Source organism: Lampris incognitus, chromosome 4 (assembly GCF_029633865.1).
Source record: "Lampris incognitus isolate fLamInc1 chromosome 4, fLamInc1.hap2, whole genome shotgun sequence".
Lineage (NCBI taxonomy): Eukaryota > Metazoa > Chordata > Actinopteri > Lampriformes > Lampridae > Lampris > Lampris incognitus.
In genome coordinates this window covers 66,156,026-66,178,567 of record NC_079214.1, presented here as the reverse complement: position 1 = coordinate 66,178,567, position 22,542 = coordinate 66,156,026, and the positions used below count along the sequence as shown (strand labels likewise).

At 45.4% G+C, this 22,542-nt stretch overlaps 1 protein-coding gene across 1 annotated transcript in view; it reads left to right on the top strand.

Annotated features, from left to right (window-relative positions):
- The window catches only part of plekhg4 (pleckstrin homology domain containing, family G (with RhoGef domain) member 4), a 92,247-nt gene that overhangs the window by 5,956 nt on the left and 63,749 nt on the right, over window positions 1-22,542 (top strand). Inside the window, exons 3-11 of the mRNA XM_056279406.1 lie at window positions 4,773-4,970; window positions 10,266-10,794; window positions 11,161-11,232; window positions 11,800-12,141; window positions 13,934-14,134; window positions 14,822-14,945; window positions 15,030-15,123; window positions 15,279-15,365; window positions 15,636-15,752. Coding sequence (XP_056135381.1) covers window positions 4,773-4,970; window positions 10,266-10,794; window positions 11,161-11,232; window positions 11,800-12,141; window positions 13,934-14,134; window positions 14,822-14,945; window positions 15,030-15,123; window positions 15,279-15,365; window positions 15,636-15,752 — 1,764 coding nt within the window. The remainder of the gene's footprint in view (window positions 1-4,772; window positions 4,971-10,265; window positions 10,795-11,160; window positions 11,233-11,799; window positions 12,142-13,933; window positions 14,135-14,821; window positions 14,946-15,029; window positions 15,124-15,278; window positions 15,366-15,635; window positions 15,753-22,542) is intronic.

The window sequence follows — 22,542 nt, the reverse complement described above, 5'->3', positions numbered from 1 at the left end:
ATCGCTAATACTACTGGTTTTTCTACTACAGCTCAAAAACTGCAATACTTCTACTACTACTACTATTTCTACTACTGCCGTTAGTGATAATAATATACTACTACTACCACTGCCACCGCTTGTACTATTGGTTACTACCACTCCAGATGGATTAGCTAGTAGAAGATGAATGGTACCATTAGGGATGTGCGTGATTAGTTGACTAGTCGATTAAACGTTGCTACCTTCACTAGTTGGCACCAGAATTACTAGTCGGTTAAATCATTATTATTATTATCATTATTTTATTAATGTACACGTTTAAATTACATGTCTTTGTGCTTGCTCAATAATCCATGTAAGAAAATCAAAGAAAGTTGAATCAGTTCATCTGGACACGTTTATTGAGAGAAACGTTTCACTTAGATCAGAGATCTTCCAGGGGTGCGCGACCCCTAGGGGGGTCCTCAGCGTTACTGCAGGGGGTCCGCCAAATTATTTGATCCCAGACTTTTTTTTTTCTTCCAAAAATATGTCCGAAAATACACATTAACATAGATGCAGCCTACAATAAGCAAAGAAAATCGTCCTATTCATTAAAAGAATTACATCATTTAAGATACCCATGAATCCTCGTGCAATAATGTGATCACCCTGAAAGCTGCGCACCAGCTAGCTATCCTATGCTAAACCACTCTATGTTTGGCGCCGATAAAAGACTGGAAATAATTGCGTGCCATATTAACGAAATGGGTACGTATTATTAGCCTACAGCCATTCTTAACGTTAATGTGATCTGCAATGGATCACTTTGTAACTTCTCGACCAAGAAACTCTGACAGACCCTGCACTTCATCACGAACCACTGGCGAAAGTTCGGAGGACGAGGCTAACGCACCTGCTAACAGCCACGCTACAACTGCTGCTAAGCACAAACGAGAGAAGACCCGAAAATATTCAGAGAATTATCTCAAGTTTGGATTTCCCTTTAAAGAGACTGAGGGCGCTGAATTACCAGCGAGTGTCATCTGCTCTGCCGTGCTGTCAAACCAAAGTGTGAAGCCATCACAGCTGCAGCGCCACGTGAAGACAACCCATACTCACTTGAAAGAAAAACCAGTGGAATACTTTCAGGCCCGCCTCAAATCTCTCAAAGGCCAACAGACATTGATGAGACAATCAGCTAAAGTTGGTGAGCTAGCTGTGAAAGCCTCTTATCAAGTCGCTCCTCGGATCGCTCACAACAAAAAGACATACGCAACTGCAGAGGATTCAATATTGCCTGCAGCCAGTGATATGTGCAGAATAGTGTTTGGGAACGATGAGTACATTAAAAAACTGAAAAGCATTCCGTTGTCGGACACAACCATTGCTCGCCGTATTGACCACATGGCATCTGGTGGGAGGGACTAGTAGAGAAACTGGGGTTGGCAGAGGCTTTTGTGTTACAATTGGCTGAATCCACGGACGTGTCAAAAAGAATTACAAAAAAAGAGGTTCTGTAAACATATGAATCTGTCAATAATTATTATTTTAATGGGTTAGCATTGTATACACCATTACGAAGTACTTTTATACATGGCACTTTAGGCCACCGTACACATTATTGTTGGCACGGTTTAATAAGCAACACAATTTTATACGATGTGTAATATGGGGGGTCCCTTCACCGTGTCTCTATCAGCCAAGGGGTCCTTGGCCTGAAAAATGTTGAAGACCTCTGACTTAGATGAGTGATGGAACGTTGTGTCCAGATGAACTGATTCAACTTCCTTCGATGTAAATTACATGTTGACGTAATTTACACTGAAACGTTGTGTCTTCCTAGTCAAATGTTGCTTCATAAAAAAAAAACGAGCATCCGTTTCTCATGTTAACAACACTGGATCAACAACACACCGGCCTGTTCACCAGAGTTGCCAAGTCCACTTATAATAATACACAACTTTGGGCTTCTTCCCTCTTTTTTTTTTACATTTATGATCACTATTTTCCCCAATGCCTTGACCGACAGCGCTCGCAGCCTCACAGTAATATCAGTGCTGTAGTGTAATTCACCTTCCCACAAATCCCCGCGTGTGGGCCTATCCTGCACCCTCTGCCCCCTCATTGGAGAAAAATCACATTTTAATTCCAAGCAGTCTGATTGGTCGAGAGCCGTGTGTTGTTTAGTGGAACATCACTGTAGCACATTCACGAACGTGCGATAGCCGGATATATGTAGTGTAGCACTGTCCTGTCATAACTCATGTTATGAAGGAACCCCGGTGGTCGTGGTGGTCGTGCCGTCCTATTGAAACGGTCCAGCGTCCTCTTGATTTCCACGAGCAATGCCGCTAACAAAGTGGTCCAGTTATGGGAAAAAGATACGTTTTGTAGGCCTATAATTGGTAGTTCTTCTAATGACTGACTGTTGTTTCTTACCGTATTTGTGATTGCGTTCACCCAGTGAAAACACCGCGGTAATAATCAGGCATGTTTCCTAAAGATGTTTTGGTTGGATATTGTTTCAACAGATGTGGTTTAACTTTTATTTAGTGGGTTGTTGTCATGTTTTGTAGAATAATTTGCAACGTTCTTAATGCATGGCGCAAAGTGCCACACATTTTAGCGGCATTTAAAATATGATTTGGTTGGTTGTCTGGGTGGCATAGTGGTCTATTCTGTTGCCTACCAACACAGGGATCGCCGGTTCGAATCCCCGTGTTACTCCCGGCTTGGTCCGGCGTCCCTACAGATAGAATTGGCCGTGTCTGCAGGCGGGAAGCCGAATGTGGATGTGTGTCCCGGTCACTGCACTAGCGCCTCCTCTGGTCAGTCAGGGCACCTGTTCGGGGAGGGGGAACTGGGGGGAATAGCGTGGTCCTCCCACATGCTACGTCCCCCTGGTGAAACTCCTCGCTGTCAGGTGAAAAGAAGCGGCTGGCGACTCCACATGTGTCGGAGGAGGCATGTGGTAGTCTGCAGCCCTCCCCGGATCGGCAGAGGGGGTGGAGCAGCGACCAGGACAGCTCGGAAGAGTGGGGTAATTGGCCAAGTACAACTGGGGAGGGAAAGGGGGGGGAGATTTGGTTATTGAGGAATGTGATTGATCGATGGTTCAAGTGGCTTTTATAATGTATGCAATATTTTTTGGGACAATATTTAAACTTATAGAATAAATGATGCTCAATTTCTCTCTCTCTCGCTCTCTCGCTCTCTCTCTCTCTCTCTCTCTCTCTCTCTCTCTCTCGCTCTCTCACTCTCTCTCACTCTCTCTCTCTCTCTCTCTCTCTCTCGCTCTCTCTCTCTCTCTCTCTCTCTCTCTCCTCTCTCTCTCTCTCACTCTCTCTCTCTCTCTCACTCTCACTCTCTCTCTCTCTCTCTCTCTCTCTCTCTCTCTCACTCTCTCTCTCTCTCTCTCTCTCTCTCTCACTCTCTCTCTCAGTCTCCTCTCTCTCTCTCTCTCTCTCTCTCTCTCTCTCTCTCTCTCTCTCTCTCTCTCTCTCTCTCTCTCTCTCTCTCTCTCTCTCTCTCTCTCTCTCTCTCTCTCTCTCTCACTCTGTGTTCATACACCCGAAGCCTGTCAGTGTGAGGACATCTTGCTGATCACTGAAGCCTTGACATTGGCCACTGAAGTGTGTGTGTGTGTGTGTGTGTGTGTGTGTGGGGAGGGGGGAGGGGGGCAGGTCCTTGGCTCTTCTGATGACAAGTCACCCAGTTTACCAGTCCATCCTGGTGTGGGTGATGCTGCTGTTGAGGACCAAAGACATGGTGTCATATGATAGCACGCTACTATTACTGACCAGCGCTGCTTTTTAAATCCTCACCATTTGCTGTTCAATGGCTCCTGGCACGACCGGAGTCAAAGCTGAGAAATATTCCATTTGGAGAAATGTTCTGTCTGTCAATATAGCCCCCCACAACAGGGAGTGTGGTGTGTGTGTGTGTGTGTGTGTGTGTGTGTGTGTGTGTGTGTGTGTGTGTGTGTGTGTGTGCATAATTTGTCATTGGGTTGGCAGAGAATTTGCTTGGAATATTTTAGTCACAGTCACTCAGTCTGCCAATAATATGGGGGTCGAGGGGGATGGGAACATCAGCCTACAAAAAATGGCACACAAATACATGTAGGCTAATGCATGTACACACACACACACACAACCAAACACACGGACCAGGCAGCCGTCTGATATTTTTACCAGACGAGGTGGTGCGCTGCTCCTGTGGAGTCCGATTACTGGCCCATCCCCCTCCCACAACCGGCGCTTTCTAAAGCAGACCCACCGAGCCGATCCCCGGTTCCTTTCTGTGTACTGTCGGACTGCTGTTGTTCGTGCACCTGAACGCCGTGTGTTGATAAAAAGTGTGACTTCAGTGTTGCTTGTTTGTCGAACAAGTGTAGGATCTTAAATACTGCTCTCACCACGGGCCTCGCTTTGCATTAAAGCGTTAAAGCCTAATCCAAAATATTCAATTCAGCTTCTTAATATAGGCGAGAGGGTTCAAGCCCCTGCAGTATGCATATTAATAGTACAGTCCCCAATCTCAATTTGTGTGCAGTTGGTTGAACATGTCACATGACGGGTTTCCGTGTGGAGCTACATGTCCTATAGCCCATTCTCTGTTTGACTGCCTTTGATGGTGTAGACATGCTAACAGCTAGCGGTCAGCAAACGGCAACAAGTCACAGTATACATACACACATACAGTATGTCATATCAGTCTGTCAGTGGAGTTAATGGCTCTATTCTGTGTGTGTGTGTGTGTGTGTGTGTGTGTGTGTGTGTGTGTGTGTGTGTGTGTGTGCGTCCAAGGACTCTGAGTCTCTGAACCTCTGCCTCCAGAGTGCGCTGTCTGCCCTCTACCCTCCTTTCCAGGCCACGGGCTCTACCCTCCTCTGCCAGGTTTTAAACATCGTGGAGAGTTGTTACCGGGGGGACGGCCTACGCTACCTCATCCACTTCCTGCTGCCTGCAAAGCACATCCTGCAGTGCATCCAGCAAGACGCCTGTGTGAGTTTTACTCCTTCTCTCTATCTGTCTGTCTGTCTGTCTGTCTGTCTGTCTGTCTGTCTGTATCACTGTTGGAGAAGCTACTTTTAAATTGTAGATTGCCAAAATATAAGCTACTCATGAGCAGCTGAGCAACCGGTTGTTACCCTCTTGATGAAGGTAGCAATCTACACACCAAGTTATGGAGAGAAGTAGCTTAATTGGGGGGGGGGGGGTCGTGTTTTTATTTTATTTATTTTATTTTATTTTTTTGAGGTTTTTTTTATATCATTCTGTGGCTTCCCAGTAGTGTTCCCGATGTGTTCCCAGAGAAATGCACCTCCTCTCGAAACCAGTTTGTCTCTTCCTTCAAAAAAAGGTGACATTGGCATTCGGGTAGCGTAGCGGTCTATTCTGTTGCCTAGCAACATGGGGATCGCCAGTTCGAATCCCCATGTTACCTCCGGCTTGGTTGGGCGCCCCTACAGACACAATTGGCTGTGTCTGCGGGTGAGATGAGGGTATGTGTCCTTGTCACTGCACTAGCACCCCCTCCGGTTGGTTGGGGCGCCTGTTTGGGGGGAGGGGGAACTGGGGGAATAGTGTAAACCTCTTCATCACCTCTGTTCCCTTCACCAACATGTCCATATAAGTCCGCTCTGATCACCACTCTCTCCTCCTCGGGTACACTCCACCACTTCACCCAACTCACTCCAGAATTATTCTTTCTCTTCCATCTCACACCCAACTTGCGGGGCATATGCGCTGATAACATTCATCATCACACCTTCAATTTTCAGCTTCATACTCATCACTCTATCCAACACTCTCTTCACCTCCAGCATACTCTTGACATACACTCACTGGCCACTTTATTAGGTACACCTTGCTAGTACCGGGTTGGACCCCCTTTTGCCTTCAGAACTGCCTTAATCCTTCGTGGCATAGATTCAACAAGGTACTGGAAACATTCCTCAGAGAGTTTGGTCCATATGACATGATAGCATCACGCAGTTGTTGCAGATTTGTCGGCTGCACATCCATGATGCGAATCTCCCGGTCCACCACATCCCAAAGGTGCTCTATTGGATTGAGAGCTGGTGACTGTGGAGGCCATTTGAGTACACTGAACTCATTGTCATGTTCAAGAAACCAGTCTGAGATGATTCAAGCTTTATGACATGGCGCGTTATCCTGCTGGAAGTAGCCATCAGAAGATGGGAACACTGTGGTCATAGAGGGATGGACATGGTCAGCAACAATACTCAGGTAGGCTGTGGCGTTGACACGATGCTCAATTGGTACTAAGGGGCCCAAAGTGTGCCAAGAAAATATCCCCCACACCATTACACCACCACCACCAGCAGCCTGAACCGTTGATACAAGGCAGGATGGATCCATGCTTTCATGTTGTTGACGCCAAATTCTGACCCTAAAATCCGAATGTCGCAGCAGAAATCGAGACTCATCAGACCAGGCAACATTTTTCCAATCTTCTATTGTCCAATTTTGGTGAGCCTGTGCGAATTGTAGCCTCAGTTTCCTGTTCTTAGCTGACAGGAGTGGCACCCGGTGTGGTCTTCTGCTGCTGTAGCCCATCTGCCTCAAGGTTTGACGTGTTGTGTGTTCAGAGATGCTCTTCTGTATACCTCGGTTGTAATGAGTGGTTATTTGAGTTACTGTTACCTTTCTATCAGCTCGAACCAGTCTGGCCATTCTCCTCTGACCTCTGGCATCAACAAGGCATTTTCGCCCACAGAACTGCCGCTCACTGGATATTTTCTCTTTTTCGGACCATTCTCTGTAAACCCTAGAGATGGTTGTGCGTGAAAATCCCGTAGTTCAGCAGTTTCTGAAATACTCAGACCAGCCCGTCTGGCACCAACAACCATGCCACGTTCAAAGTCACTTAAATCACCTTTCTTCCCCATTCTGATGCTCGGTTTGAACTGCAGCAGATCGTCTTGACCATGTCTACATGCCTAAATGCAGTGAGTTGCTGCCATGTGATTGGCTGATTAAAAATTTGCGTTAACGAGCAGTTGGACAGGTGTGCCTAATAAAGTGGCCGGTGAGTGTACTCTTCTTCAGGATTACCCCTACCCCATTTCTCCTCCCATTCGCACCATGGTAGAACAGTTTGAACCCACCTCCGATGCTCCTGGCCTTACTCCCCTTCCACCTGGTCTCTTGCACACACAGTATACCTACCTTTCTTCTCTCCATCATATCAGCCAGCTCTCTCCTTCTGCCATTCATGGTGCCAACATTCAAAGTTTTGACTCTCACCTCCACACTCCTACCCTTTCTCCTCCCCTGCTGCCTGTGAACATGCCTTCCCCCTCTCCTCTTCCTTCGCCCAGCAGTAGCATAGTTTTCACTGGCACCCTGCTGGCCAACAGTACCGGTGGCTGTCGTTGGTAACACGGGCCTCGATCGATCTCGTATGGAAATCTGATTTATGATCCGTATATTTGATATGGCAAAGATTTTACGCTGGATACCCCTCCTGACGCAACCCCCCCCCCTTTTATCCGGGCTTGTGACTGGCACTAAGAATGCACTTATTGTGCATCCTCAGTGGCTGGGTTCTCGCAACATAGCTCCTCTATTGAAAACTCCAGCCTTGACACGTCTGTCATCTTTCTAGGTGATTTCAACCATATGAACTTGTCCTTCGCACTCCCCAACTACAGTCAACAAGTCACTTGCTATAGCAGAGATAACAGAACATTGGATCACTGCTACATCTCAGTTCTGGATGCTTACTGTGTATTCCCCAGGGCTCCACTGGGAAAGTTCAACCAAGCTGTGTTACTCCTACTAAAATACAGACAAAAGCTTAAATCCATTGAGAAAACATCAAAATCTCCCAGGTCCTGGTCTATGGATGCTATTGTTATGCCCCTGAAAAAGGGGTGAAATAATCACGAAAGTGATAAGATGGGTGTGCCCTCAATGAATATTTTACTGGAATGAGTTCTTCACACAAATTACTAAAGTCACATTAACAAGTTACTAAAGTCACATTAACTGTTTATAATCCACAACATATCTGGAAAAGGGGTGACATAATCACCAAAGTGATAAGACAAATAGATTTTAACTGTTTTTAATGCTTTTATGATTTTAATCAGTCTTTGTGAATGCCACTTAATAAATCTAACTTATCTTTTTAGCCTCATCGCAGTTTTTAATCTTATGAAAGAACATGAATTTACTCTATTGTTAACTTGTAACAGACTTTGAATGGATTATACATTTTTTTTTAACTCGACACACCATTGAAATGCTTCGAGGGTGCTTCAAATGCGGTAATTGGAATATATTTAGTGCAGCTTATGGTTCCCTTGATGAGCCCACCGCCACCTCAAGTTCTGCAAGGAAATATGCTTCCTTAATCCCTACCTGGTTGTCCAAAGAATTACACCTCAGCAAGAAAAGAACTGGGCACACAAAAATGTAGACAGGGATCAATACAGAGCGGTCAGCTATAAGATGCGTGCTGCAATAAGGAAAGCAAAGTCCAGCTACGCAAAGAAATTTGAACAATTTTCATCCAGTGACTCCAGATCAATATGGAAAAAACTTACAGCCATGACAAATTACGAAAGACACCCCTGCTCCCCTCCAGAAAATGACTAACCTCCCAGATAAATTAAACCAGTTTTATGCAAGGTTTGAAAAACCTACTTCACCAGCCATCCCCTCTACTCCCACTCCAATGCCACCCTTCTGCATCCAGGAGGATGACTTGAGAGCTACGTTCAAGACGCTGAACATCAGGAAAGCAGCAGGGCCAGATAGAATCAGTCCTGCGCTGCTGAGCCACTGCCAGCTTAATTGCCCTCAGTACTAACCACCATATTTAACGCTTCTCTAAGCCAATGTACAGTCCCACAGTACAGTCCCAAACTCTCTTATCTACCATCATACCTGTGCCACAGTCCTCAAAGATCACCTGCCTCAATGACTTCAAAACCAGTTGCCCTGACATCTGTGGCCATGAAAGCATTTGAGCGCATCATTCTGTCATACTTGAAATCCTGCACCTCCCCAATGATGGACCCGTATCAATTTGCCTATCAAGCCAACCGGTCTGTTGAGGATGCAGTCAGCATAGCACTCCACCATGCCCTGCAACACCTACACACACATTCTGTTCGTACACTTCAATTCCACATTTAACTCCATCAACCTGCACACACTCTTTACCATACTCTTGGACATGAACATTGACCCAGCCGTATGCCACTGGGTTCAGAGCTACCTGTGGAACAGACCACAGAGGATGAAGGTTAATAACCTAACCTTATAACCTCATACCCTCTTAACCTGTAGTACAGGAGCTCCTTAGTGCTGTGTTCTCTCCCCATGGCTCTTCTCCTTCATCCTGCTCAACACATCTTCCAGCTTATTCCCTCAGGGAGACATTGTAGGTCGCTGTCCACTAAGACTAAATGCTTCACTAACAGCTTTTCCCCTGACCGATCAGGACTGTGAATTCCTCCCTCTAGTCCCCTCCTCACACACTACTGGCATATGTATGCATATGCATACATACCATTCATCTATTGTAAGTGGTTATGTGTAATATGTTCTGTGTCACTGTATTGTTTCGTGATATTTGGCGTGTCTGCTGTTGTCCATGTATGATTTGTGCTGCAGCGTTTTTACGTATTGTGCCAAAAATAAACTCCACTGGCCTCGGGCCTTGGTTGTGCGGCTAATAAACAATCTGTATTCCAATCCAAAAATTCAAATTTTGGTCCAAGTATGTATGTTTTAGCATCAAAATGCTATTTTCCCCAAGACCCTCTAAAAAACTTTCTTCCATATGACCTGGCGTAGGGTTCTGCACTGTCTTTTAACACTTTCGTCACTCTCCATGCTTTTTTTTTTTGTGGTGGGGGTGAATGCTTTTCGCTAACAGCTCAGTGGGCATTTCCATTTGAAAACCCAGAAAAGAATGCAGATGGCGTCGCCCTTCAAGTGGTTTTTGTCACAATTTTGCTATGTGCCTTTCTGTGGTATTTTCTTTAGCAATAAAAAAATGCTGTTTGTGGATTCTGGAATTAAAAGGGCATGTTAAAAAGGTTAGTCATACGTTTTTGCATTGAATGATCACATGAATTTTAAAACGGCCTTGCTAAGAATGAGGCTTCTTAGGGTTCAGATTACCTTTACAAGCCAAACATTGTCATCACAAATACATCCTCAGACCTTATTCTCTATCAGTTTATTAGCAGGATTCTAATCTGATCCACTTATTTATATTCTCTCCTCTCTCCTTTGATTCTCTCTCTTCCTGTCTAGCTGCCATACTGTGGGCTGTTGTTTCGTCATGAGGGCTGGCCCCTGTGTGTCCAGGAGAAGGTAGTCATCCATCTGTGTCCACTGGACAGCAGCATTCTCTGCCCAGGAGACTTCTACTTGCTAGTGTCTCCCCCTGACTGCTCCCCTGACAGAGGCTCCTTACCGGTGGTGCAAGTGTGTTGCTTGTCAGCCAGCGGCCGCTATGTGGAAGAGGTGGAGGTGTCCCACATAGAACTTGGCTCGCTCTTCACTATGGCCTGGCTGGACTCTGTCAACAGGGCAAGAGAAGAGAGGGGGGCATCCCACCTACGACACTGCCTCCTGTCAGCCAACCAGGATGTCTTCAGGCTCCCCTGGGAGGACCTGGTCCACCCACAACTTATTAGCCAGTCCACGACCATACCCACTGCTGTCCCCGCCAGAGACAAAGGAAAGGAAACACAGGGTGGAGGCAGGTTGATTGACAATTCAGATGATCAGTATGAAGACAGTTCCTCTCTCAATAAAAATGTGAAGCTCCTCCCACTCTGTAGAACATCCAATAATTGTCCAGCTAGCAGTGACGGCTCAGATACTGAGGGGGAGTACGTTGAGCTGGCTGACATCCCCCTGACCCACTTTTCCCCCCAGAAAGGGTCTCTTACCCAAACTATCAGCCTCAATTACAAAGAGCAACACAGAAAAAAGACTACTGTGCACGCAACCCAAACCACCAACTTAATCACAACTGACACCACACACATACACAAAGCGGCGGACACAACCACAACCACAACGGACAACACACACATAACCACACACTCATTTGGAGGCTGCACCCAGAGCCAGCTGTGCGCCATGCTGATTGATGAGAACCTTAATGATTCCATCCCCTTCACCTCCACCTCTCCTGCAGTGAGAGGAGTCTCCAGTGAACAGGCAGAGCTGAAACTATTCAGGGACCGGGACTCAGCGGTCCAGTCCGAAGGTACTATTTCAGATAAGAATTCTTACTGGACTGGCCCACAGACCACTCACACACACCACATGGACTCCAGTGACTCTGCCCAGAGAGGGGAGTCCACACACACACTGACACACTCACACAGACCCACACACACACACACTGACACAGTCACTGACACATACATTGACACACCCACTGATGCACACATCAGTATACACACTGAAACATCCGCTGACACAGTCGCTTACACTGACACACAAACAGACACACACAATGCCATGGTCACTGACACACAAACCGACATACACACCAACACACATGCTGATATACACACTGACACAGGCAGTAACATAGTCACTGGCATGCATGCTGACACACAGACTAACATACGCACTGAAATAGTCATTGACCCACACACTGACATACACACTGACTCACACACTAATGTACATATTGAAACAGCCATTGACACATACACTGACACAGTAGCTGACACACACACCGAAACAGCCATTGACACACACACCAAAATGGTCAGTGACACATACTCTGACACAGTCAGTGACACAGAGATTGAATGTGAGACAGAGGTACAGACAGAAATATATGCGTTAGATGAGGCAGAGAAGGAGGTGAAAGTGGAGGAGAGGAGGGGTCAGAATGGGAAGGTGACAGAGGATGAGAGAAGAGGACATTTGGGGAAGGTGAGAGAGAAGGAGTGGGTGGTGGAGAAGGGAGAGGACGGTGCTCTGAACTGTAGAAGAGGAAGCAGTGGAGACTCCTCTGATGGACACAGGCATACTGAAGACCTCAGTGAAGCCCACAGTGTGTCCTCCCCACAGGAGGAAGATGAAGGCCTGAAAGAGGAAGAGGAAAAGCCTCGATCTAGGGAGGTTGGTGTGCAGCGTGCTGCAGAGCCTCAGACTGAAGGTACACTAAAATGTTTCTCCTCCTCTGCCCTGCTTTGTTTTCACCTCCTAATGTCCCTCCTCCAAGCTGACTGGGTGAATGCTCCTCCCCCTCTATAAGCCCCACCCTCCTTTCAGCTACGCCTTCTTTCAACACCCCCTTCTATAAGCTCTGTCCTCCTTTCAGCAACATTACTCCGTTAACCCTCATTCTGTCAATCCAGCAAATGTCAGCAAAGAACCTCAGTCTGTATACTAGTTAGTTATCAATGACTAGTCATGGTAATGGGCCCCTCCATGTGTCTGCTAGTTAGATACCAGAGGTTACTAGTAGTGAAGGGCCTGTGTGTCTTCTACAAGTTAGTTACCAGTGACCATTTGTGGTAATGGACCTGTCACTAGCCGTGTTTCCATTAATTGGCAAGCAAATTATAAGCAAACTTTTGAAAATGTGAAATAGGAGTGTTTCCATCAGCTGGTTTGGAGCCAGTAAACTAGGCTAAGCAAAGCATGGTTTCGTCAGAGGTTGGTGGTATAGGCTACATTACACATGGCTGTTATAAACAGAGTAGAAGAAGTAGGGGTTGTGAACCAGAAAGAAAGCCTTGGCCATCTACGTGAGAAAATGGAGCGAGGCCTTCAGGAATTTGTTTCAGTTGGGAAGGTTGTAATTCTTCATTCATGTCAACTATGTTGGCCATGTTTCATGCTCTTTGGAGACGAAGACAAAGACGTGTGCATTATGGGAATATCCGGGAAGGCACTGGCAGCTGATCAGTCACGTGAGTTCGCTACGTCGGAAATTATTTGGCAAAGGTGTATCCATATCCCATTTAGCACATTAGCTGTTTTTTTTTTCAAAAAAGGCAAAAACCACCTCAAGCAAGTGTAAAATTTTATTTTTCCAAATCAAGGAAGTTTTATTTTCAAATTTTGCTGTTTCCATAAACCTCTTCTAATGCGATACTCCAAAATGTGCATAAAAATATGTTATGGAAACATGGCTACTATGTCTACTAGTGAGGTACCAGTGAATGGCAGTAATATAGAACCTGTCAGTTTGTCTACTAGTTAGTTACTATTCTGGATCTGTCACTGTGTAAAATGTAGTTACCAGTGCCCGGTAGTAGTACTCTACCTGTCAGTGTGTCTACTGAGTAGTTAGGAACTACTAGCAGTAGTAAGTTAGTAACCAGTGCTCGGTAGCAGTATTCTACCTGTCAGTGTGTCTACTGATTAGTTAGTAGTTACTAGTAGTAGTAAGTTAGTTACCAGTGCCCGGTAGTAGTACTCTACCTGTCAGTGTGTCTACTGAGTAGTTAGGAACTACTAGCAGTATTAAGTTAGTTACCAGTGCTCGGTAGTTGTATTCTACCTGTCAGTGTGTCTACTGATGAATTAGTAACTACTATCAGTAGTAAGTTAGTTAACAGCAGGATTGCTCGCCATCTGGTGTTGCTGTTTTCTGCTATTCGGTGTGAATGTAGTTTTGTTAAAATAGTGCAGTGGGTCGCCTCACAGCAAGAAGGTCCTGGGTTGGAGCCCCGGGGTAGTCCAACTTTGGGGGTCGTCCTGGGTCATCCTCTGTGTGGAAGACGACCCCCATGTCTGTGTGGGTTTCCTCCAGGTTTTCCGGTTTCCTCCCACAGTCCAAAGACATGTAGGTCAGGTGAATTGGCCGTACTAAATTGTCCCTCTGTGAATGTGTGTGTGTGTGTGTGTGTGTGTGTGTGTGTGTGTGTGTGTGTATTTGTGTATGTGTGTGTTCGTGAGTGTGTGCATGTGTGTATCATCAACCTATTTCTTCTCTCCAGATTCTAGCAGTCAACAGCCTCCAGTCCATACAGTGGATTGTCTCTCTAATGGTACAAGTACAGTAAAACCAGCCGAACCACCAGCCTCTCCCCAGCTAAACCAGTCAGCATTCAGTAAAATCCAACTCCAGTCTGCAGTCTGCTCCAGGAGCCAGCTTTTTCTCAGCGCTGTGCTGAGCTCTGGCGCCCTCTGTCTGCCTGGTGAGAATCAACACAGTCGCATCTTCCACTGCTTTCTCTAGTTTACAAAACATCACGTAACAGAAAGAAACATCTTCTACCTGACTATTTCAGGGTAGATCCAGACCCAGTCTATCCCTGGGTACCTCATCCAAGCGGGACTATAAACTCATATACTATATGAGATCAATATTCCCACTGGATACTTTGGTTGTGTGGTTTAATTTGGTGTTCCTGTTCCACCCTAATTAGACATTCCAGATGGTGCTGAAAAACTTTAAATTGACACAGTAGTAATGAAGATTGACCTAGAGTGCTGCTGCTCTCTCTCTTTCAATCTCTCTCTCTTCCCCTCTCTCTCTCTCTCTCTCTCTCTCTCTCTCTCTCTCTCTCTCTCTCTCTCTCTCTCTCTCTCTCTCTCTCTCTCTCTCTCTCTCTCTCTCTCTCTCTCTCTCTCTCTCTCTCTCTCTCTCTGTCTCGCTCTCTCTCTTTTTCCCTGTCAATTCCGATCAGTTCGGTTTATTGGCACGACTAAACGATACATTTGTTTGGGCAAGGCACAGTCAACATAAATGTTAACAGTTTATCAATGATAAATGTAAAACACTTAAAGAACAGTTTGTCTCCGTCTCCTTTGTTTGTCATTATTTGTCTCCCTCCATCTTTCTCTTGTCTCTCTGTCTGTCTGTCTGTGTGTGTCTCTCTCAGGAACTAAAGACAGAGCTGGCCGTGCATTGCTGACAGTCTGTGCGGGGCACAACGTGTGGTTGAGTCCTGGCTCTAACAGTACAGAGCTGGTCAGCATTCTGCTCTACTTAACCTCCACCGTCAGGTAGGAAGCTGCTTCTTGTTTCTAGTCCCTCGTGTGGTCAGGTCTGCTTTCTCTGACATCACTCATCACTTTCTGTCCTTACAGGAAGGATGTGCGTATGTTGGGGCTGACGTTGCTGCTGGACGCTCGCACTTCTCCTCCTGTCTCAGCCCTCCTCACAGCCATTTCCACCCTACAGGTGAGCGCACACACACACACACACACACACACACACACACACACACACATAAATTCACCAGAAACCGACATGCACACACCACACAAATTTCCTTCAGTGATGTCATTAGTAGTGATAGTCTGTGAGTGTTTTTGTGTGTATGTGTGTGTGTTTAGGAGACCATACCAGGCTGCATTCATACTGTGTTGCTGCTGGCTGACAGAGATCTGGCTCTGCACATTTACGGACCCCCACTTGCCCAGGTAGCCCCCCAGTTACCCTGGCCACTCGCTACTGGTCATCAAACACATGCAGTCTATTCCATTAGTACAGCAACCTAGCATAAGTACCCAGACCCTGTCTGTCTACCTGTCGCTCTGCCTGTTTCTCCTTGTCTACCTTAAGGTTGGTCTGCCTGTCTGTCTTTCTGTGAGTCTCTTATATTTCTGTCTGATTCTGCACGTCATTTTGTTTGTCTGTCTCTCATTCTGTTTCTCTCTGTCTGTGTCTCTGTCTAACTCTCTGTCTTGCAGGTGGAGTTGGTGACCTCTCTGAAGTCTCTACAGAAATATATCGACGTATCTCAGCTCCCCACTGAATATGAGGGATCCTTTCCCTTCTCCCACCCCAGCTGGCTCTCCTTCTACTTGGTTAGTCCTCTTCTCCTATCCATATCATACATCCATGTTTGGATTTAACTGAGGGTGTGTTGGTATTACCAGCTACATGGAAAAGTCCTCATATTGGATTGGGTCTATGTCAGAAAGGATGAGTTACCAAAAACTGGTGATTCTGAATTCTGTTAGAAAAAAAGAAAGTATAAACCAACTTAACAGAATCTCAGGCAGTGACGGTCTGGTAATCTGAAATTTGGGTAAATGCCAGAAGGGCCGCGGCCGACCATTGGCCATTTGGGCCGTTCAGAATGAATTGTTATAGTGGGGGGGGGAATAAAAAGAAACATATATATAGTCATCAACTAGTGCATCAAATCCCAGAATCCTCCCTTGCATCATTCTTCAAAGGACATCTACGTGAAAAATGCAGTTTGAAAAGTAGCGTAGCTCCTTTAAGGAATAGCGCAGTGCGTAATGTGTATGCATAGCGAGTGTGCGGTTGAGCGAGTGTGAGAGAGCGAGCAGCAGAAAAGTGACGGTGAATGCGAGTGGAGCAGAGGAAAAGTTTAACAGTAAGTTGTCAGTCCGGCAGTAAATGTACAGTATAGGCTATGGTGTGTCGGTTAATAGATGCCGCAGCTTCTCAAGGCCAAGAAAAGTCTCATATATCGTTTCCTCAACTGCTAGAAAAGTGAAGGGAGTTAGCCCAAGCAAACATTTCCCCTGTGCTTCCGACTACATTCTGGAAGCTGAGCAGGAAAGGCTAACTGTATGTTTTTTGGCTGCTATGTAACATTAGATAAGTTTATAGGAAGTACAGAGAGTTCCCTACCATTATAAGGCTTAGGTGCAGCACCCAGGCGATTTTGGGCACCACCTAAGCCGAATGAAAGTTAAATCAGTGTGGAGAGAATCAAAACTAAATGACTTTGCCCGAATCTAATAGTTGTAGTTGGTCCACTGTGGACTTATTTCGCAAGTTTTGTCTTTAAGCTTTGTGGGTGTGTATTTACTATCTGGTCTAGCTTTTCCAACTTTTTGTACACAGATATGGTAATAATAATGGTCCAAAATGATGTGAAAGTGCATATTTTTTTATTGAAAAATGTAAAATTTTCTTGGGGAAGACCCCCAAACCCCCGCTAAATACGTGCACCTAAGTCTTCCACAAACCTAGGGAAAACACTTGAAATTTTAAGCTGTTCTGTCGTGCGTGAATAAGGGCCAGCATTGCCTGCTCATGGACATACCACGCGCACAATGGCACCGCTGCTGAAAAAAATTCTACTTCATCATCAAGATGGCACCGCAGATGGTAGAATCGATTCTGCGCTCTCTTGTACTTTTTCTGTTTTTGTTTATTTGTTTAGTTTCCAACGCCCACTCACTGATCACATACAGTAGGGAAGAACTTTTAAGCCCCCATCTGTCCACTGGACAAACTGAACAGACTTTTTTACCCACTTTAACTGAAAGTTTTAACGAAAATCTTGCCAAAGCCTTGATTGGTACAGCCCTGTGCGGACAACAAAGACGCTGAAGGGGTAAGCGTGCTGGAGTGCTTGTTAAACTTCGACAGCAGGGATTTAGAACTGCGCTCTTGTCAATCCACCTGGCGAATGTCCTCTCTGGCCAACAAGATGGATGAACTCCTACTTATAAACAGAAAAAACTTGGACTTTTCCAGATCTGCTGCCCTGTGTCTCACTGAAACCTGGCTTAGTGAGCATATAATGGACAATGCACTTCATATGCTGCAGTTCCAGCTCCTCCAGACAGACCGCTAAATGGAGCTATCGGATAAAAAAAAAAAACGGGGTGGGGGCCGATACTTCTACATAAACGACGGTTGGTGTATGGATGTCACAGTGTTGAAAAAAATCATGCAGCCTTCAGAGACCTTTTTCACTGACTGTAAACCATTCTATTCACCGCGGGAATTTTCATCATTTATTCTGGTCGGTGTCTATATCCCACCCAGGCCTGTGTTAAAGAGGCATTAAAACACCTGGCTGATCAAATTACAAACATGGAGCATAGACTCCATGCTCATTATCCCTCGGGATTTTAGCAGAGCAAACCTCAGCGAGAACTAAAATCTGCAAAGCCGGTGTTTAAAACTTTAAGGAAATGGACCAATGAGTCAAAACTGTAGTTCCAGGCCTGCCTCAACTGCACTGACTGGGGTGTGTTTGAGACTGCATCTACAGACCTCGACGAACTTACTGACACTGTGACATCTTACATCAGCTTTTGTGAGGACATGTGTGTGCCCACCAAAACTTTCTGTATCTTCAACAACAACAAGCTCTGATTCACAGCAAGCCCCCCCCCCCCAGGGAAATGTGCTCTCCCCTCTACTCTTCTCCCTCTACACAAATGACTGCACTTAAGGAGACCTGTCTGTTAAACTCCTGAAGTTTGCGGACGACACAACCATCATCCACCATCAACACAACCACCATTCCTTATCCGGGATGGTGATGAGTCTGCATATAATATGGGAGGTTGATCAGCTGGCCCTCTGGTGCGGCCATAACAACCTGGAGCTGAACACGTTCAAAACAGTGGAGATGACAGTGGACTTTAGGAGGAACCCTCCCAACACCGCCCCCCTCACCATACTCAACAGCATGGTGTCTGCAGTGAAAACCTACAGATTCCTAGATTCCACAATATCCCAGTACCTAAGGTGGGCATCCGACATAGACACAATCATCAAAAAGGCCCAGCAGAGGATGTACTTCCTCAGCCAGATCAAGAAGTTCAGCCTGCCTCAGGAACTGCTGATTCAGTTCTACACTGCAATAATCAACCTGAGTTCTTACAGAAGAATGTCAGACACTGGTGTGTCTGACATTCTTCTGTAAGAAGTGGGGTTGTTGGGAAGCGTCTAGTGTGTGGGTGTAGTGTTCGGTGCCTGTCACGTCTCACTCTCAACCTTCACTGCTGGCTAGCAGAAATGCGAACAGGAGTTCTGAGTACGTAAGTCTCAGCCAGTACATAGCCTCTCCAACTGCAAGCCCTATGTAGTGGCTCCTTGTGGCGACACATGGTAACTGGGTACACCTTTGACCTTGGCTGAACTACAAGGGACTCAGAGGCGATCTGGCCTCGAGACGCGTGGTACGCAGGGCCACCGGTGTGTGGATATTCCATGATGCCCACGAACCAGCCCCCAGCTATGGGTTAAATAATGCCACTGCCTAGTGGATACCTCGGGAGAGGAATAGGCTACGGGAGTAAACCCCTACAGAAAATCAATATCTACAGTGCTGTTGTTTTTGGTTTTTCTTGCCCTTTTGTATCTGTTTAAGTCGGAGAGTACTGCTGGCGTCGTGTGTGGCTGCCGCTTCTCCCTCTCATAGCCCCCTTCCCATCCACCCCTGTATACAGTGCATCCGGAAAGTATTCACACCCCTTCACGTTCCCCACATTTTGTTATGTTACAGCCTTATTCCGAAATGGATTAAATTCCTTTTTTTTTCTCATCAATCTACATACAATACCCCATAATGACAAAGCGAAAAAGGTTTTGTAGAAATTTATTAAAAATAAAAAACTGAAATATTGCATATACGTAAGTATTCACACCCTTTACTCAGTACTTGGTTGAGGCACCCTTGGCAGCGATTACAGCCTCAAGTCTTCTTGGGTATGAAGCTACAAGCTTGGCACACCTATATTTGGGGTATTTCTCCCATTCTTCTCTGCAGATCCTCTCGAGCTCTTTAAGGTTAGATGGGGAGCGTTGCTGCACAGCTATTTTCAGGTCTTTCCAGAGATGTTCAATGGGGTTCAAGTCTGGGCTCTGGCTGGGCCACTCAAGAACATTCACAGACTTGTCCTGAAGCCACGCCTTCGTTGTCTTGGCTGTGTGCTTAGGGTCGTTGCTGTGTTGAAAGGTAAACCTTCGCCCCAGTCTGAGGTCCTGAGCGCTCTGGAGCAGGTTTTCATCAAGGATCTCTCTGTACTTTGCTCCATTCATCTTTCCCTCGACCCTGACTAGTCTCCCAGTTCCTGCTGCTGAAGAACATCCCCACAGCATGATGCTGCCACCACCATGCTTCACTGTAGGGATGGTATTAGCAAGGTGATTAGAGGTGCCTGGTTTCCTCCAGATGGGACGTTTGGCATTCAGGCCAAAGAGTTCGATCTTGGTTTCATCAGACCAGAGAATCTTGTTTCTCGTGGTCTGAGAGTCCTTTAGGTGCTTTCTGGCAGACTCCAAGTGGGCTGTCATGTGCCTTTTACTGAGCAGAGGCTTCCGTCTGGCCACTCTACCATAAAGGCCTGATTGGTGGAGCGCTGCAGAGATGGTTGTCCTTCTGGAAGGTTCTCCCATCTCCACAGAGGAATGCTGAAGCTCTGTCAGAGTGACCATTGGGTTCTTGGTCACCTCCCTGACCAAGGCCCTTCTCCCCCGATTGCTCAGCTTGGCTGGGCGGCCAGCTCTAGGAAGAGTCCTGGTGGATCCAAACTTCTTCCATTTACGGATGATGGAGACCACTGTGCTCTTCGGGACCTTCAAAGCTGTAGACATTTTTTGTACCCTTCCCCAGATCTGTACCTCGACACAATCCTGTCTCGGAGGTCCACAGACAATTCCTTTGACTTCATGGCTTGGTTTGTGCTCTGACATGCACTGTCAACAGTGGGACCTTATATAGACAGGTGTGTGCCTTTCCAAATCATGTCCAGTCCATTGAATTTACTACAGGTGGACTCCAATCAAGATGTAGAAACATCTCAAGGATGATCAGTGGAAACAGGATGAACCTGAGCTCAATTTGAGTGTCATAGCAAAGGGTGTGAATACTTATGTACATGCAATATTTCAGTTTTTTATTTTTAAAAAATTTGCAAAAAATTCTACAAAACCTTTTTCACGTCATTATGGTGTGTTGTCTTTAGATTGATAAAAAAAGGAATTTAATCCATTTTGGAATAAGGCTGTAACATAACAAAATGTGGGGAAAGTGAAGGGGTGTGAATACAGTATCTGTGTTATGTTTATCTGTTGTCTTGTTTCACTGCTGTTTATTGTAAAGTGACTTTGAGTGGTAGAAAAGCGCTGCATAAGATTGATTTATTATTATTATTATTATTATGATAATCCAGTCTGTCCTCTGCACATCCATCACTGTCTGATTTGGATCGGCCTCCAAACAGGACAGGGACAGACTACAACAGACAGTTAAGTGTGCAGAGAAAATCCTTGGTGCCAACCTGCCCTCCATTCAGGACTTACACACCCCCAGAGTCAGGAAACGGGCAGGCAACATCACTGCAGACACATCACATCTTGGTCACAACCTGTTCCAACTCCTCCCCTCTGTTAGGCGCTACAGAGCATTGTACCCCAAAACATCCAGATATAAAAACAGTTTCTTTCTGCGGGCTGTCATTGAAATTAACACTTAACACTCAAATAAGTCCAACCATTTTGTATATACTGTACTGTATATTGCATGTATATTGGTACACTGTAATGTCCATCTACCTCAGGCATGTATGTAAGTAACCTGCTAACATTTATTTCAACATCTTTGATATGTTCTCTGCACCATTGCACTTTATCACCTCTTATTTCGGCTATATATAGTTGATCCTTGTGTATATGTCTGAAGATTGTTGTGTTATAGTGTTGTAATTCTGTGTTAAGTACACTGATAGCCACGAAACCGGAGTCAAATTCCATGTATGTGCAAACTTACATGGCTAATAAACATGATTCTGATTCTAGGGGAAACGCTGACCTTTGTTGACTGTCATATGTATACTATGGTAATACTGAATATATTGTGCCAATCCTAGTAATAGGCCTAGTATTACTTGGCCAGAGGTGTAGCTCAGGTTGACGTTGGGTTTTGAAATAGGGCTGTCAGGCCAGTATATGTCGGAAATGCCAGGGCCATTATTTTTTCCCAGTCCTTCACTGACCTTATGGTAACCCTAACCCTGTCAAATCAATGAACTGCACTTGATAAAAGCTTTTGTATGACATCCCATCTGAAATATTAAACATCTGTAGGAAAAGCACTTAGCAAAAACTGTGTTACTCAGTGAATCTGAGGGTGTTTTCACATTAGAGAGGGTCCCTTGTGCACCAAGGAGCCAAACTCCAGTCCACCTGGAAGCAGTGGTCTGGAAGTTTGTGTCATGTGAGCCACAGTATGGTCTGCAATTGGTATGAAAGCAGTCTGGTTTTATTTGAGCAAGTGAACTGCAAGTATAGCAGAAAACATGTAATGTGTGGTTTTAAGGAAAACTATCTGGAAAACTTTGGCCAGCAGTAGATCTAGTGAAGAACTCACCCTGTGAATGTGGGAGAATGCGTTGCAAGTAAAGTACCATATTTCCCGGACTACAAGTCACACCGGAGTTTAAGTCACACTCAGCAAAAAACATGTTGTTGTGAGGGGGAAAAAACCCCCCCATATAAGTCACTTAGTATATAAGTCTTATTTATATGGCGGTAAAGTATTTTAAATTGAATAACACGATTAAACAGTGCCATCTAGTGGCCTTAGTTGAAATGCAGCGTATTTGTCTGACAAAATTACATTGTATAAGACGCTCTAGAATATAAGTCACAGCACCAGCCAGATGTGTCAAAAAACAGTGACTTGAGTCCGGGAAATACAGTAAAGCAAATGTATTTCTCATTACTGCCTCTCTCCTCAAAACCCTTATCCATCTACAGCATGAATACCTGTGCAGTGAAGTGTCAGGTTCACATCATTTTGATTGTGACACTAAATAAGTAAAAGAACTGCCAAATGCACTACACTTAACTGTTTTTCCATTTTTAGATTAGATC